General features: G+C 36.9%; 2 protein-coding genes across 5 annotated transcripts; one reads left to right on the top strand and one right to left on the bottom strand.

Moving 5' to 3' along the window:
• The first annotated feature begins 793 nt into the window (after positions 1–793).
• Positions 794–12,524, top strand: Nsl1 (non-specific lethal 1). 3 transcript variants are annotated; one of them, XM_070295002.1, is made up of 12 exons: positions 794–1,395; positions 4,357–4,670; positions 5,094–6,849; positions 8,007–8,509; positions 8,731–8,922; positions 9,041–9,275; positions 9,513–9,620; positions 9,745–9,820; positions 9,948–10,107; positions 10,270–10,493; positions 10,584–10,718; positions 11,189–12,524. In XM_070295002.1, the coding sequence occupies exons 3-12, from the start codon at positions 5,327–5,329 to the stop codon at positions 11,333–11,335; spliced, it is 3,303 nt and encodes a 1,100-aa protein (XP_070151103.1). In that variant the 5' UTR covers positions 794–1,395; positions 4,357–4,670; positions 5,094–5,326; the 3' UTR covers positions 11,336–12,524. The 3 variants fall into 3 exon arrangements, with proteins under 3 accessions (XP_070151103.1, XP_070151105.1, XP_070151104.1); XM_070295004.1 differs by lacking the exon at positions 794–1,395 and adding an exon at positions 1,489–1,612; XM_070295003.1 differs by lacking the exon at positions 794–1,395 and adding an exon at positions 4,064–4,286.
• Positions 11,593–15,736, bottom strand: LOC138932820 (DNA polymerase delta subunit 2). Of its 2 annotated transcripts, XM_070295008.1 has the most exons (8): positions 15,547–15,736; positions 15,046–15,275; positions 14,601–14,908; positions 14,310–14,520; positions 14,006–14,240; positions 13,353–13,645; positions 13,026–13,133; positions 11,593–11,683 (listed from the first exon to the last, which is right to left on the bottom strand). In XM_070295008.1, exons 2-8 carry the CDS (start codon positions 15,260–15,262, stop codon positions 11,676–11,678), a joined length of 1,380 nt encoding a protein of 459 aa, XP_070151109.1. In that variant the 5' UTR covers positions 15,263–15,275; positions 15,547–15,736; the 3' UTR covers positions 11,593–11,675. The 2 variants fall into 2 exon arrangements, with proteins under 2 accessions (XP_070151109.1, XP_070151108.1); XM_070295007.1 differs by lacking the exon at positions 11,593–11,683 and having other exon boundaries at positions 12,820–13,133.
• Positions 15,737–16,044: the final 308 nt, after the last annotated feature.

Here is a 16,044-nt window from a genome sequence, read left to right as displayed (position 1 = left end):
TAATATTTTACAAATATCGCGGTATCTGCAAATTAATGAGAAAATTCTCCGCATACCTGATGCCAAGAGTCAGATATCAGGTGCGATATGTGCTTACGAACTTTCGTCAAAAATTCCAAAGGACGTAATTGCATTCGTTGCGCTCCACGTTGCATCATTCTACAAGATATATAAAAAAAGAAAACATTTTTTAGAATAGCATCCCAATTTATTTACCGAGCATTTTAGAATAAGTATCCCAATTATTGACCATCATCGATTAACAATTATCGCGATGCAAAGCAAGTTCTCTCTCGAAAAACATATGGAATATTACGTCAGAAAATACCTGTTAAAATACTCCTATCCAATCGTCATTTGAACGAAAGTCTGACGCCTACGTTGTTGGAGCGCGACGTGTTACCATATTTGGCAAATACTTCGGAAACAATATAAGCACTCGCGAAATCGGCGATAACGTCGAAGGTAGGATGCGGAAGGCAGGATCGGGTGATGGCAATGTAAATTTTCGATATACGGAAGAGACGCGAGAGCACGAGAGAGGCAAGAGGGACGTTGCAGCGCGACGCGCGATCAAAATTTCACTTCGAATATGGCGGGAATGCGGATGGCGCGTCGAACGATCGAATCTCGCGTGGCTGCGCATGCGCGGGCGAGTGGCGCGCATTCGCGCCGTCGCGACGGCACGGCGGGCTTGCGAATTGGACTTTAGCTCCGACGTTACAGCGCGGCAAACGAATCCCATTGGACAGCGTGGCCACGAAGGCCACATCCGGCCGCGGCGGCCGCAGTATTGGTCGATTGCGCGCGACGGCATCAGCAACCAGCAGAGCGGGTAGTGGCAGCGAAGTTGGCCGAATTTCCTATATATATTATTGATAAATAGCTCGCGTCGTTGCTCGTGTGACTTTCCGAGACGGTTAAGAACAGCCGACTTCGTATCGTGCGTGGATGTGCGTGACCTCGTCGTCGGGAGAGAGGCGTTTTCGCGCAGGAGCGTTCGAGCGTGCTCTCCTCGCGAAGAAGAAAGAAAAGTGTGGTGGTGGTGCGTGAACGAGCAACTACACGTACGACGTACCGTGACGACAGTTACGTGAGAAGCGAGAGAGAGAGAGAGAGAGAGAAGAAGAAAAGAGATAGAGGGAGAGAACGCGCGCGCGTCGCTTCGCAAACGGAGATCGGTGGTGGACGAGAGGAGCCGAGCGCGGACGACGGGATTATCGTACGTTGGGTGTGACGGGACGTGTCGCGGTACGGTGTGGACGATTCGGACCGGCAAACTACACGAATAGTGTTGTGTACGCGGGCCTCCGAAAGGGCAGGCCCTGGCAACGTTCCTCGCGAGAGCCTGCGGCGCTTATCCCACGAGAGCATGCCGAGCCCGGCCACGAAGAGGTGAGAGCGAGCGAGATAGAAATAGGGAGGGAGCATGCGAGCGAGCGAGAGAGCGCGAGCGTGGTAGTGAGAGGGAGAAGAAAGAAAGAAAGAGAGAGAGAGAGAGACGCACAGAGACGGCGCGCGCGAGCGAGCAAGAAAGGAGAGCGTGCGTTGTAACCCGTGGATCCGAGGGAAGCGACTACCTCTCTTCGAGGCTGTTTTTTGCTCCGCCATTGTACGTCGCGAGAAACGGAACGACCGCACGTCGCGGTGGCGGCATCGCGGAGGAAATCGTTCTCGTTTTTCTCCAGTATACGATCGGCGGGCGTGTTTCTGTACGACGGGCGTCTTCGCGTTGCATCGACGTCGAGGAGGAGGAGGAGGAGGTGGAGGTGGAGGTGGATATCGTCGTCGCGGCCCTCGTATCTGCGTGTCCGCGGCTCCGCCGGGTGTTCCTCGAGACGGCGGCATCGCGCTCGATACTCGCCGCCGTTGAACGGAGTGCGGGAGACGACGGATTCGGTGCGCGAGAATAATGGTCGATCGCCTTTCGTATACCCTGCCTTGTGTACTGCTAACGAGAGCTCGTATTGACGAAGACACGAGGAGTCGCGTGCTTACGGCGGGCATTTTCATTCCCGTATCCTCCTCCTACTTAAACGTTAGGTCCTTGATCTTTCCTCTAGCGATAGCTATTATCTCTCATTACAGATAGTATGATAATAGTATTAATAGAATAGATTAATAAAAGCCGGCTCTCTGTACATATCGCGGTCGCGTGTACGTGGAACTTGGCTCTATATTCGAAATCCGTGCGGCGCGTTATGCAACAGACGCCGCGCGCGCGAACGACGTCGAGGAGAAGGAGGAAGCGCGCGACTCTCGTTCTCTCGCGGCTTCGTCGCCGTCTGTTTTTATTAATCGTGCTCGTATCCGCCACCGTCGTCGTCGCCGCTACCGCCGCCGCCGTCGCCGCCGCGAGCGTATCACGTGGTGATGCGTCAGACCGTGTGTCGCTGCTTTAATTTACCTTGTGTATTACACACAACCGTATCCGTATATACATATAATGTCTGTGTGCAATTATACGACCGGAAAACATGTAGCGCGTATTTTCCTACGGAGGAGAATTCGCACCCTCGGGAGAGTCTTACTCTCTACGCCCTTCTCTCTCTCTCTCTCTCTCTCTCTCTCTCTCTCTCTCTCTCTCTCTCTCTCTCTCTCTCTCTCTCTCTCTCTCTCTCTCTCTCTCTTCTCTCTTATATATTCGACTGACTCTTCTCGGCTCTTCGGCGTCTCCTCCCGTCCCATCTCATCCTCCTTTCGTATTCCCTACGCCGGTATTCTCCCGGCGAAATTCCTCTCCCTCTAGACTTTTTATCGGCATATTCGTACCCGGTCCTCGCGCATCCTGGTTGCGGTTTTTTTCCGTTAAAACTGTCATCTCTCTTTGTCTCGCTGTCGCTCTCTGTCTCGGTCAACAATACGCATGATTGGCCCCGCCACGGAGAAATATCGGTCTGTTTCCGGCGCGATTGCATACGCCGCAATTTGTGTTAGAATTTTTTTCCCCATTATTTATTATAATAATTATAGTTTTTTTTTCTCCCTATAAAGCGAGGGTCCTCGTTCGGGATATCTTAATTTCGTTGGATTGTGAAAGAATCGATACTCGAACAATGTATTTGATTTTTTAACAAAATAATCTTTATATCTGATCTTTATTTCTAATAATATTTATCTTGCGTTGCTATAACATCTCCGCGTCGTTGATAACCGAGCGTTTCGATAAGAAGGGCATTTGAAAGGGCGAGAGAAGAAATTTGATACAAGATATTGGATCGGCTGATTTTTGCGCTTCGGAATATATGTTTTTTTAATGTAAAAAAATATTTACAAGCTCGTAGGATTTTTTTCCATCGTATTGATTGAAATTTCGTTGTCGTGTCATCACGAGTAATCATGAGTCATTTGTATATATCGGGTGTATCGAAGAGTGTATCATCTGCAATTGTTCTCGACATATCTGTCGATTTTATTTTATTTCTCAATCGAGTCGCGCAAATTTTGTGTATTTGCGCTCATTGTCACGATACGATTACGTTTATTGCGCAATATTATTTATGCTAAAATAGCCGTAAACATTGTAACTATAGTAACGTAATATACCGAAATACACTTTGCGAGTTTGGAAAAAAAAAAAATATTACATAATATTACAATTAAAATTATTTTAAATGTAAAGCTGTAAGAAACGAAAGAAGTGCACAGTTTTGCAACGTATTAAGAAAGATGGATTATTCTAAACAATTTGCTATTTTGAAATTTGTTCTGAATAATAGGCAATATGGATATGAAATCTATTACAAATATAAAAAACAAATGTATGAAGCTTGGGAAGCTTTCTTGATTAGTGATACATACGAGATTCATAGCGATAAGATAAAATTAAACTGAAAATTAAATTGTAATATTGTAAATATATATTTCTACGAAAAAAAAACATGATTCATTTATTGCACAGAGACAGAGAGCGCTTGGGGAAATATATTTAAAATTTAATTTGTATTTAATGTGTATATTCAACTTATTTTTTGAGATTGTATATCGCAATATACAGTTTTAGAAAGATGATGATTATTATAGTTTTCCAAAGTATTAGTTTTACAAGACAGCATTCGGAAAACAACAAAACTAAATTATTTTAAAGAAAAAAAATATGAAGAAAGGAAGGGAGATTAAACAAGCGTAATCGCGTGAAAAACGAAAGTTGCAATTTGTATTTTGTATTAAGGTACATCGAATCTGCACTGGTTCGATGGTACTCACGGAGAGACGCGAGTACTCGATCGTAAAATACTTTCCTGAAATTAAGCTAACGAATACAATTTGCAGCTTTCGCTATAGAAGTACGCATCTTTTGTGAATGCGAGCACGTTGTAATATTTAGCGTTATATATTTATTCTTTTCTTTTGCAGGACACACAGGAGAAAAGCGGTGTACGGAACGCGATGCACCAGATAATTCTGATCTCGACGGAAATATTTTAATAGCATCACTGTTGTTTACGTCATCTCATTGTAGCGAGCAGTGAGAGATTGCTGTTGCGAATTATTATTGTTATTACAAAGTTTGACTCTGGAAAATAATCATCCTGAAAACGAAACAACGCTATTGCAACGATTGCAAACGAATCATCGTCGGTGATTTCGCCTATATTGCAAGAGAACACGTTGGAATATATTTAAACGAGACATCAAGTATGCTACGCTTCTTCAAATGTGGAAACGAAGTGAGTTACATTTGTGTTTATGACTACGCAATTTTATACTGATTTTTTAGAACATAGTCGAGCGAGCTTAGCGAGCTTATACTTTCAACATTGTTCCTCGGCTGTACTTATCTATGTAGCTTTAAAAATGTTATGTAATTTTGCGTAACGCATAGATAACCCCGTTTTAGCACGCGATGATTAAAGGACTTGACAACTATTAAGTTTTTTAGAATTTCCTGTTATGAAAAATATATATGGAATTTATTTGTATATCGAGAATAGTTTTATTTATTTCAATTTAGATAAAATTTTTTTACTTTTCACATTTAAAATTTTTTTGATTGTAGTAACACGATAGTTACAAAATGCTTTATTTTTTATTTATTGAAATAAATAAATATAAAGTAATAACAAAACATGTAATATTTTGATTTTTTGCAGGAGAGCAATATCGTCTTATGATAAACAATGGGAGTAAATGATCGATAACATGAGAGAAACTGTGGAAACGACGTAATTACCGTGGCCGTAAGGATGGCAGGCCAGTAAATGAGACTGTATATTAAAAATACAAGAGAAACATAGCGAAGGACAAAGAAAGAGACAAGCCGAATAGTCAATCTAGGGTGGTGGACGGTAAGGGAGGCAGGACAGAGCCGTGTAGTAATGGATGAATGGGAGTGAGCGCAGTGCACGGGGAGCGCAGGAGTGGAGGGCGCGCACGTTGTGGCACGTCGTGGGAGCCTCTGGATGTGGAGGCCGCGGCACTGGCAACGTCAGTGGCAGTGATGGCCCCTGCTCTGACGGAAGACGGTCCTCAAAAGCCTGAAAACTTGCTCCCTACCCTACCAGCAGTTGCCAGCGGCTTTCTGTCCGCCGAGCAGGCCACGCAGGTGTGCCAAAACCGTGAGATCTTGACCAAGTTCGTGGTGCCGGCAAACGTGCAACCGTCGAAGATCGACGAACAGTGCTTGCGCGGTATCTCGAAGGACCTCATACGCGATGTCATTAATTCCAAGTACGCTAACGACCTTGACTCGCTATCCGCGTTCACAAACGCGTCCGACTTGATCGGATCGAGAAACGGTACGGCAGCGTGTCTGCAACAGCAGGCGGGACAGGAGGACTTTGAGCGGCCGGTCACGCTGCCGGACGCTGGTCACGCCGTAGGGAAGGTGATCGACATTATAATGAGCGACCCATCTATGGGTGATCAAACGAACAACATGGGTTTCTTGAAATCGAGCGTGGACTTGCCCCTAGCGGCTACTGAGACTGAAACGGAAGACAATAAGAATCTGGACGTCGATCAAATTATGGCCTTTGGCACTGATATCACCACCGAGCAATGCAACATAGGGAACGTCGCTGATATTGGGCACAACGTGGATGATATCTTGCAGGTCATTAATTCGATAGAAGACGCGGAAAGTGCCGAAAACATTTCCGCCGGTGTCGGCGAGCCGGTGCAAAGCGCTGTCGATGGCGTAGAGATGTTTGCTATGCCCGAGGAGGGATTTGCCTCCTTTGAACGGGATTTACTTAATGGCGTGGATGTAATGAGTCTCTGCAATGAGAATATGAATATATCTGTGGACACGGTGGACCAACAAAAGTCTAACAGTTTGAAGTTACAACAGGACATTGTGGCGCAAAAGCAATTCGAAAGTGAGAGACGATGCGCGTTTTTATTAAGAAGACTGAGAAAACTTCAAGGGAGAATAGTGGGCAGACATGTGGCGGAGGAGAATACCGGCGTTCTCGAGTTGGCCCATCATGGAGTTAAGAAATATTTTCTGCAAGAATTGGTCAATATTGGTTCGAAATCCAATGTGAGAAATTTTCCTGAGATTAGCAGTAGTTTGCATTTGTTCTTACAAAGAATTGAGAAAATGTGCGTTGCCCAGAGTAACAGTGTGAATCGTCAGAGAGTGTGTTGTCGATATTTCGGTGGAGGATCGCGTGATAACGCAAGCGGCGGTACGTCCGGCAATAATGGCAATCGTCAACCGGTATTCGGTACCCCTCAGGTTAAACTAAACGGTGAAGAAGTGGAAAGTGTGTCCGGAGCTTTGTCCACACAGTTACACATTGTGGAATCTAACTTGGATTCGGATTGTACAGCATCCAGTAGTGGTGGAGAAAGTTGTGACGAAATGCAGACATTTAACAATCCTCATCAACAGAATCTACTCATGTAAGTTATCTCTGTGTGTGTGTGTGTGTGTGTGTGTGTGTGTATATATATATATATATATATATATATATATATATAAAGAAAAAATTTAATATTAGTACTAAGCATATAAATATATTTCACATGTTCTGTCTTTATTAGATTTATGCAATTTATCGATTATTTTCACTTTGTTGAAAAAGTATATTTTGAATGAAATAGAATTGATTTTAGAAGAAAAAAGGATATATATTAGATGAATTTTTTATTCTATTTCAGAATGTGATAAAAGTATTTAAAATATCTCTGAAATAATATTTTGAAAAGACATACATTTTTTTTTTTAATATTTAAGTGTTACAAGTAATTATAATAAGCTCTATACAAATAGCATATACCAACTTGATTTTATTATTGTCAAAATCACATTATTCTTTGTAGTATAAATAATTATATCAATAGTTCAAGTATTTTTTTAAATTTTACTACATAAATTTGATTTCAATTCTTTCAAAAATTTGGCTTAATGCAATTTGAACAACTTAATTTTTAATGTTAACTATTGCAAGAAGAACTTAAAAAAATTTTATTTATATTTTTAGATCCTAAGATATTAAAATTTTTGATATATTAGAATTTTTGTTAATCGTTTATATTTATTTATGCTTCAATAAAAGAAGCAAAATGTGCAATTTTTTTTAATTTAGCCTCTAATGTAAAGTTCGGAAAATCTTTGAGTATTTGTACACAAAATAAGTAGTATATATTATTACAATTGGAGAAAACAGACCGAATATGTTTTATGGCTCGGTTCTAATTTTTTTACTGCTTGTTTATTTACAAAATACTTTATATTAAAAATATGTTCATAATTTGTTTAATGTTTAGTATTCAGATTTGATTTAACGTTGCATTTCGTATTTCTGCATGTGTAATTGCAACAGTACTGTATATTATGTTTAAATTTAATGATTCTATAAGATAAAAGAAAGGAGGCGGACACAATAAGATTGAAATAATTTATTTAATTGGCTGGATTTATGCTTGTTAAGGTTTCCCAATATTCATATAGTTTTTACTTCTACTAACAGATTATATTGAGAGAGAGAGGTTTATTACACAACGTATAATCTTTTGTAAATGAGTAGGCCAATTGTATTGTTACATTATTTACACAGATCCAAAAGAGCAGCATGGAAATATGCACAGGATCGTGCAGGTGTAGCATCACGGTGGACCTGGCTGCAGGCGCAAATATCAGATTTAGAGTACAGAATTAGACAACATAACGATCTGCAACGGCAGATTAGAGCCGCGAAAGGTCTGGTTGTTCTCGAAAACGCGGAAACTGTTAACGGATACAGTGGCGCTCTACCAGGTTCTACTGGACGATACAATTCGCCTGAGGGTGAATTACCAGCTAGTAGAACGCGTCCATTTGTATGGAGTTTTTATAGAAAGCGAAAGCTTTTGCAAGTGGATAGGCTACATGAAGTTTCAAAGCGTGCAGCTAAAGCGTCAACAGTGAGATGCAATTGTGATCATGTGTTGTCTGCGTGTGCTTTATGTACAGGAAGGTTAGATCCAATGCAGCCACAAGAACCAATTGAACAACTTTCTGTACAGGAACGTGTAGCACTTGTTGATCCTAGTTTTCATTCAGTGTTGTCATTCCCTGATGGTACGTTTATACATATATGTACTCATTAATACACAATATAAAAATTTCTCTGGTCAAATTATAATAATCTAAAGCATAAAGTAAAGCTTATATCTTGTATACATAACTGCTCTGTTTTTCCTATAATCCATTTTTTAAATATCTAAATACATTTCAAAACATTTTTGTCAAGTAGTGTCGAAAAACTTTACAGCTATAGCACATACATATGTTTATTGTAGAAATTGTACATGGAACCCATTTAGAAGCTATTATGAAATCAGTGGAGTGGCAGCAGAAAATGTTGAGAGGCAATATGCGAGCTACCCGTGTGAAAGATAAAGATAGCAATGAAAGAAGAAATAAAAAACTTCCTAACAGAACAAAATATACCGCGCGGTTAAAGAAATCATCCTCGACCATTCTTACAGCAAGTACATATCACGAAATGTCATTTTGTACAATTTTTTATTCTTGTCTAGTAAAAGAATGAGTCGCTCTATCAAGCTGTTGTTTCTCCGCGATATAAAATAACATATTTTTTTTATCCAGGGATCAAAAGAAAAATGTTGAAAAATGGTAAAAGAAATAGACTTGGCCATTCGGAAAGAAGCGTGCCTGGATTAAACAAGAAAAAAATATCAAAATTGCCAACTGAGGATGATGAGGACATTAGCGCGCTTTCAAGTTCCAGTAAACACTCATCCCCAGTGCCTTCTCCATTGCAACATGTTACTGCCTCTTCGGAGAAAAATACTGTTAAAGAAAAAAGTTCCAATCCACATGGGTAAGCAATATATGATATTTTTACATCAATCTATATTTTTTCTGTTTTTGTTAGCAAAATTTTGCTATATTAATTTCTCATATACTAAAGTTCCTATATTTTGGAAAGCAAACACCTTTGAAAATATAAAATGGAGCACCATTAATGCTGTCCTGTATCTATGAAATTATCAACTAATGATATGTATCACTATTATTTCAATAAATGTCAAACATTTTATAATGACTGATATTTCAGGCGTTTGCGACAAAACTCATACGATATTGACAATATAGTCATCCCCTATAGTGTCGCTGCTTCAACAAGGCCTGAAAAATTACAATACAAGGAAATTTTAACACCAAAGTAAGATTTTTATAAGTTACTGAACTGTTATTCCAATTTTTAAACAAAAGTTTATCTTAATTATCTTGATTATATATATTATTGTATCATATAATATACATATATGTTTCTCGTACTGTTAAAGATGGAGACTGTGCGACGAGCCCTTGAAAATGGATGTGAAGAATGGTGTAATGCACAGGCCTGGTCAGGACAGTGATGTAAGTGAATAAAGAGAGCTAATAAACGATAAAAAAAAGCAATTCACAAGTGTCAGTAAAATAAGATAACGTGATATTTTCTCTTTCGTAATTGTGTCAATTCAATGATTATATATGATTTTATCAGTTTGAAGACATGTCGGACGAAACAATCGCCTTGAGGCACGAGCGTAGCGAACGCGAAGAATTTAAACGTTTCATGACATACCTTAGTATGCCGCATCAAACACGCATTCGTCACAATCGTCGTATCGACAGCAGAGCAGACAGTGGTGCGAACACACCAGGTACGTCTTCTCGCGTTTGATCGTGAATTTCAACTACTAAACGGCAATTATAAACAACAAAGATTTAGTATTATTTTAATATTATTCTGTACTTTTTAATAGTTTTTAATACCGATACAATAAAATTATATTCTCTCGTAATGAAAATAAGTGTTGTTTTAGATCCTATGTCACCGCACGCAAGTAGTGACTTCGGTGGAGACATGGTATCTCCGTTTACGTCTCCACCTGCCACCCCATCTCAGATGCAGGACACAGAACAGCCATCAGGTTTAGATTCGCACCGATCGTCTGCTTTACAAAACTCTCTTCGACGTCGTACCATGCCTGCTTTAAGACTAGGGAAGGACGATGCCGTGGCCGCATTTACCGAAGATGAAAATGAGGTGACACAATAAACGATATATGTATGTTATGTTTAAATGAAAATTAACACAAACATGATATTTTATAGCTCAAATTTTTTTTTTATACAGATTTTACCGTACGAGCCAAGAGTATTTCCGTTATCTGAAGAAGTTTACGACAAAATGTTGGAAGTGATGCCGGACGGACACTGGCAAGCTTCGTCGACGTCTCTATGTTCCCGCGACGAAGACAAGGGAGATGATGTACGTACATTGTACTTGTACTGATATATACCTTCGCATTAAGTATCTAAGTCTGAGAAATTTGAATTATATAAAATGTATATGGGTGCTATAGTACTGACTATTAATATACACTTTGAGCCAACTTTCATGGCTCCTCTCGAGGCTATTTCCGGTAAGCAGTGCCACTTGACGCTTCCTATACTTTTGTAACGTAATTCTCTAATTTTATTTTTCACGTATTTCTTACACACAGAATTAGAACATTTTTACACGACAAAAGCATCGCGTTAAATCAACGCAATCGTTATATATTTTCTATATATTTATAGAATCTTTTATACGATTCTCTAGTTTGCTCCTTGTTTCGCGCAGCTGCCGTATGAGAGCTTGCAACTTTAAATAGAATTTTTTGCAAAGCGATCAATCGTGGATGTAGATGATTCCAGTGACCGTCGCTTGTATAACCATTCATATTTCTACGTTTCTAGGACGGGGAAATGGATTCTCCCGAATCGGATTCGACTGAATCTGCTTGTTGTGACATAGACGGTGAGGATCCCAATGATCCCGAATGGACAGTAGGTGATGATAAGGACACTGAAAAGGAGAGAATACGTCCGACGGCTAAGAGATAGGATATAAAACTCTTAATAAGTACAGTATGTCTACGTCGTCGTTACTATATGCAGAAGCTACCTGTCAATTGTTATATATACCTGTCGGTCATGTAACATTGCACTTTAAGTTAATGGTATTACGAATCTGTAAAGTGTATTATAAATATAAATTTTATAACTTCATTCTCTGCTTAAATTAATGGAAAGAACCTTAATTAATTATATTGCTCTTTTTTTAAGTATTGCTATTTTGGCCAAAGCATTAGAACTGTACGAGCGTCATAGTACATTTAGGATTATACTTGCATTACTGATCTTTTTCCCTTCTCTGTTATATAAATACATATAGTAGGTAGTATTAATTCTCTGAAAAAAAATGGAATCTCATGACAGTGGTTGAACGGTTTTGTACAAAACTGTATTTGTTACAATCACAGCTCTTCACTTAAAATAAAAGTGCCAATCGAAATGTTTTGTAGCACTGTGTACCTTCCAATATTGCGTGCTTTTTCTATTTTGTAAGAAAGAATACACTAATTTGTGTGACATTTTATGAAAAATGTTAATATACTACAGATGCTCTTGAATGTATATAAATTACAATTTTATCATTATGTGAAAACTTGTATTTAAATTCTTATATATTTTGCCCATCATTATGACTCTTGCACCTAATTTCGCAAATGTCGTAATTTACGGCTGCGTTCCGATATTCTCTGCCAGTACTGAAAATCTATAGTTTACGTGTCACGTGCACTATAGATTTTCAGTACTGGCAGTGAATATCGGAACGCAGCCTATGTAACAGTCAAAATCAGTTTGAGTATGAATTTTCTTTTCTTTTTTTAATATTAAGAATTCCGTTTTATTTCTTATATATGACCAAGTTGTGTCTTAAGATATTACTGGTACATCGTATAGGTATAGGTAAGAGAGGACAATGCTATAAAAAAATTAAAATTATAAAAAAGAAGTTGTATAAATTTATGTATCATACAAGATATTCGTGATATAATGTGTGAGAATTTAAAGTATATAAAACAAATATGCGCTAATATTAAAAATGTGTTATCAGTTAATTACTGATGCTCTGTATTTTGACTGTTATGTTCTTATCATTGGTATAATTTATGGAATATAAATTCATTTATTAATTTAAGTTCATACTGAAAGTCTTGTGTCACTGTGATTTCGCGATTTTCTAATAGTCTGTGATACTACATGTATTTTCTTTCGTATTAAAAGTTTTATAATCAGACAAATGTCTATGAATTCTTAAAAATCGCATGTGTTTGAATTTTGTATATCACTTTTACGAGATGCAAATAAAAATAGGTGACGACAAAATTGTTCTATATTCTTCATTATGCAAATTGTACAATTACTTTCATTTATTATACTATATGTATTTATATGCACATACACTCTTATGAGAGATTATAATTTTTTTATCATTATAATAAAATAAACGGATCAAAATATTTGATAATCTATTGTGTACATTATACAACGTGATTATGTGTGTGTGTTAAAATATATTTACCATTATTCAAATATAAAATTATTTTTATTTTGTTTAAAAGATTTTGAAAATGAAAGTACAAAAATATGGTTTGATAGTGATCTGGCAAAAAATGTCACATATTATATTAATTATTTTTATCTAATCATATTCAAACCAATAATAAATTTATTCAGGTATTCGTACCAAAATTAATGGTCGTAGTATCCAAAGTTTCTATATCCACTATAACCGCAAGATTTGTAGAGGAATACTTTGGAATACAAATTAGTCTGACCGTCTGATTTTCTTCACCTATAAATGTTGAATATACTTTCTTTAGTATTTTAGCAAAATTTATATGAAGGAATATTAGCAAAGTATCAAAATATGCATAAGTGTTGTACTGTAGTGTGAAAACTGAGGAAATAAATTTATTATTTTACACAAATGCACTTAATAAAGCTAATGTCCTTTAATATAACTAAAACATAAATAACTTTATCAAATTTTACTTTATGATATAATATTTACCTGTCCACAGTTTTGTTTCAAATTCATCTGTGTTACCCACAAAGTATATATCTGGACAGTAATTTATGATAAACGGGTCTTTTATTGCGTAAGGATGTACCGGTAATGTGTCTGGAGCAGTTGGACACATATGTCTCCAAACCAATGTTCTTTCCAGCCAATCCAAAGCAGAAATATTTGTCACACCAGTTGCTTTCACAATATCCTCAATCGGTTGTCCACTGCTACCCATTATTATACGTTCGGCGACTTTGCCAATCCAGGGATTAGTCACACCTTTGAAACTTTCAAATCTAGAAAACATAACACTATTTCAGAATTGTATTTGCACACAGATTAAATTTCGATTATGGCTCAGAATAAAAGTTCTTTCATAAATCAGTAAAATTTGATATAGAAAATTAAATCTATTTTTATATATCATATTCTCTTTCTTTTTTAGCACACTCTATATTATTATTAAACACTACTTAAATTTGATTTAATTGTTAAATATAAGTTAATAAAAGTAGTTTTTTAAATCATATTTTTTTTCTACACAATAATAGAAAAGAAATCCATTTTCAACTAATTTTAAAAATATAGTTTTATCTCTTGTTCATTGAAGTCAAATGTAATTTACATCACAATCGGTATGTATATTTGCACAATACCTAGATGTTAGTGGCAGTATACATGGATGCAGTGGTCTCTGAGGTAGCATTGTATTGGCAGGATCATGTTGACCTGGCATTAAGGTGACGCAACAACATGTTGCTATTTTGGTGAGAAATGCATCTAGAAGCGTCGTTGCTACAGCGACTTCTTTTGCTATCGTGGCATCTTGTGCCTTCCCTTCAGCATGCCCCATTAAAGTATTTGTCTTGGTAACAGTTTTTACGGAATTACCTGATATGTAATAGTAAAATATACAAATAAAATCGTTTTATAATTAAAGACATAAGAATGAGTATATACCAGCAATAATAATTTGAACGACACAAGCGGCATTTTCTTGTACTACTTCATTTCCCGCCATGCCGCATATCCAGTCGGTTAAAAGACTCAATGATAAACTCTCTGAGTTATTTGCCAAGTCGAGCCCAGATAGAAACAACAGTTTTCCTTTGGACTTTGGTTGTGCCAGTGACCTTTTAGGCACGCAACCAGGAAAGCACCATTCCTTAATCTAAATAAAACATAAGAGCTTTGCATGATTTACATACAATATATATATATATACAAGAAATTGTAAGAATTCACACTTACCACAAAATTATCATCTTTATCTTTATCTTTACGCCCTAATATGGCACATATGACACCTGTAACATAGTTCTTCAGCTCTGTGTCTTGAACTAGTAATTTGATGCGTAACATTTCATCTTCCAAGAAAAGTTGATCCTTTTCTGAGCAATAATTTGATTTTGGCTCAGATAATATGAGTTGATGTTCTTCGCTCAACTCGTGTAATATTGATGGCTTCCACTTTTGATGTTTATAGAGTGTACCAATTATTACACATTCTTCTCCTTCAAAATCTTCTAATTCTGCCAACTTTAGTATCTGAACTTTTCCTGAAAACAAGATAAATTGTTTTTTATTTATTTGAGTCTATAGTAATTGTGGCAACATACCTGTGTACATAAAAATTTTATATATTATTCTTAGAGGTAGAATATTTTTGTGCAAAGCAGTATTATACCAAGCTTACCCCATTTTGCAATAACTCGTGATATTAATACTGCTCTCAATTCTGCCAATCTTATTGAATATATGTGACAAAATTGCTTAGAAAAATCAATCAATTTATCATTAAAATCATTAGTCAAGTCTTCATATTGTACTTGCTGTCTTTCAAATTTTGGGGGGTTTTTGTTTCCCGGACTTGAAAGTAGGTTTCCATCAGATCCATTAGAAATTGGTGCCATTATTAATATTATTCTATAAAATTAATAAGAATAAACAAAATTATTATTATTTTAATAAGGATAGTTATACTAAAAGATGAAATTGACCAATATATTTCTATTACTGTTTTTACACTACAGTATATTAATATAGATACATAAATAATATTCAGAAACTACGCTTTTTATTGGATTCTATACATCGATTACATTGAACTATCATTTAATCATTTTATATTTTTACAGTTTTTATTTTGCAATATTAATTATTCGATTATGAATATATATCATGTTTTGATTCTAACCTTCTGTTCTTATTCTATTCCCTCTATTTTTTATTATATTAGAGAGATATTAAAAACTTTTACTTTCTTTTAATACTGAAATTTTTGTGATTTTTATATTGGTTTTTCTTATCCGTGATATTTATATAACATTTATCACACACCATTGCATGCCATATATCACGTTCTCTCTTTTCGCGCCTTTTTTACTTTTATAAATTGGTAACTCCCTATCCACAGCTAGCAGGCCGTGTTCCGAAATTCACTGCTAGTTACTAGAAATCTATAGTTCACGTCACGTATATTATAGATTTCTAGTACTCTAGCAATGAATTTCGGAACATACAATGCGTTCCTCTTGACACTGCAAAAGTTTCGAAGCATTTAATTAATCATTAGCAAATTTAACTAAAGAACAAAGAAATCTACAGCCTCTTTCGCCCTGAATAATTGAACAATCGATGAAATAATTTGTAATGTCAAACAGAGTATGTCTAAAATCTTTATATGTCACTTTGA

This window comes from Polyergus mexicanus, unplaced genomic scaffold, assembly GCF_030449975.1.
Source record: "Polyergus mexicanus isolate NDT 795.1 unplaced genomic scaffold, iyPolMexi1.0 SCAF_4, whole genome shotgun sequence".
Taxonomy (NCBI): domain Eukaryota; kingdom Metazoa; phylum Arthropoda; class Insecta; order Hymenoptera; family Formicidae; genus Polyergus; species Polyergus mexicanus.
The sequence above is the reverse complement of the archived record's forward strand: the minus strand, read 5'-3'. Positions and strand labels throughout refer to the sequence as shown.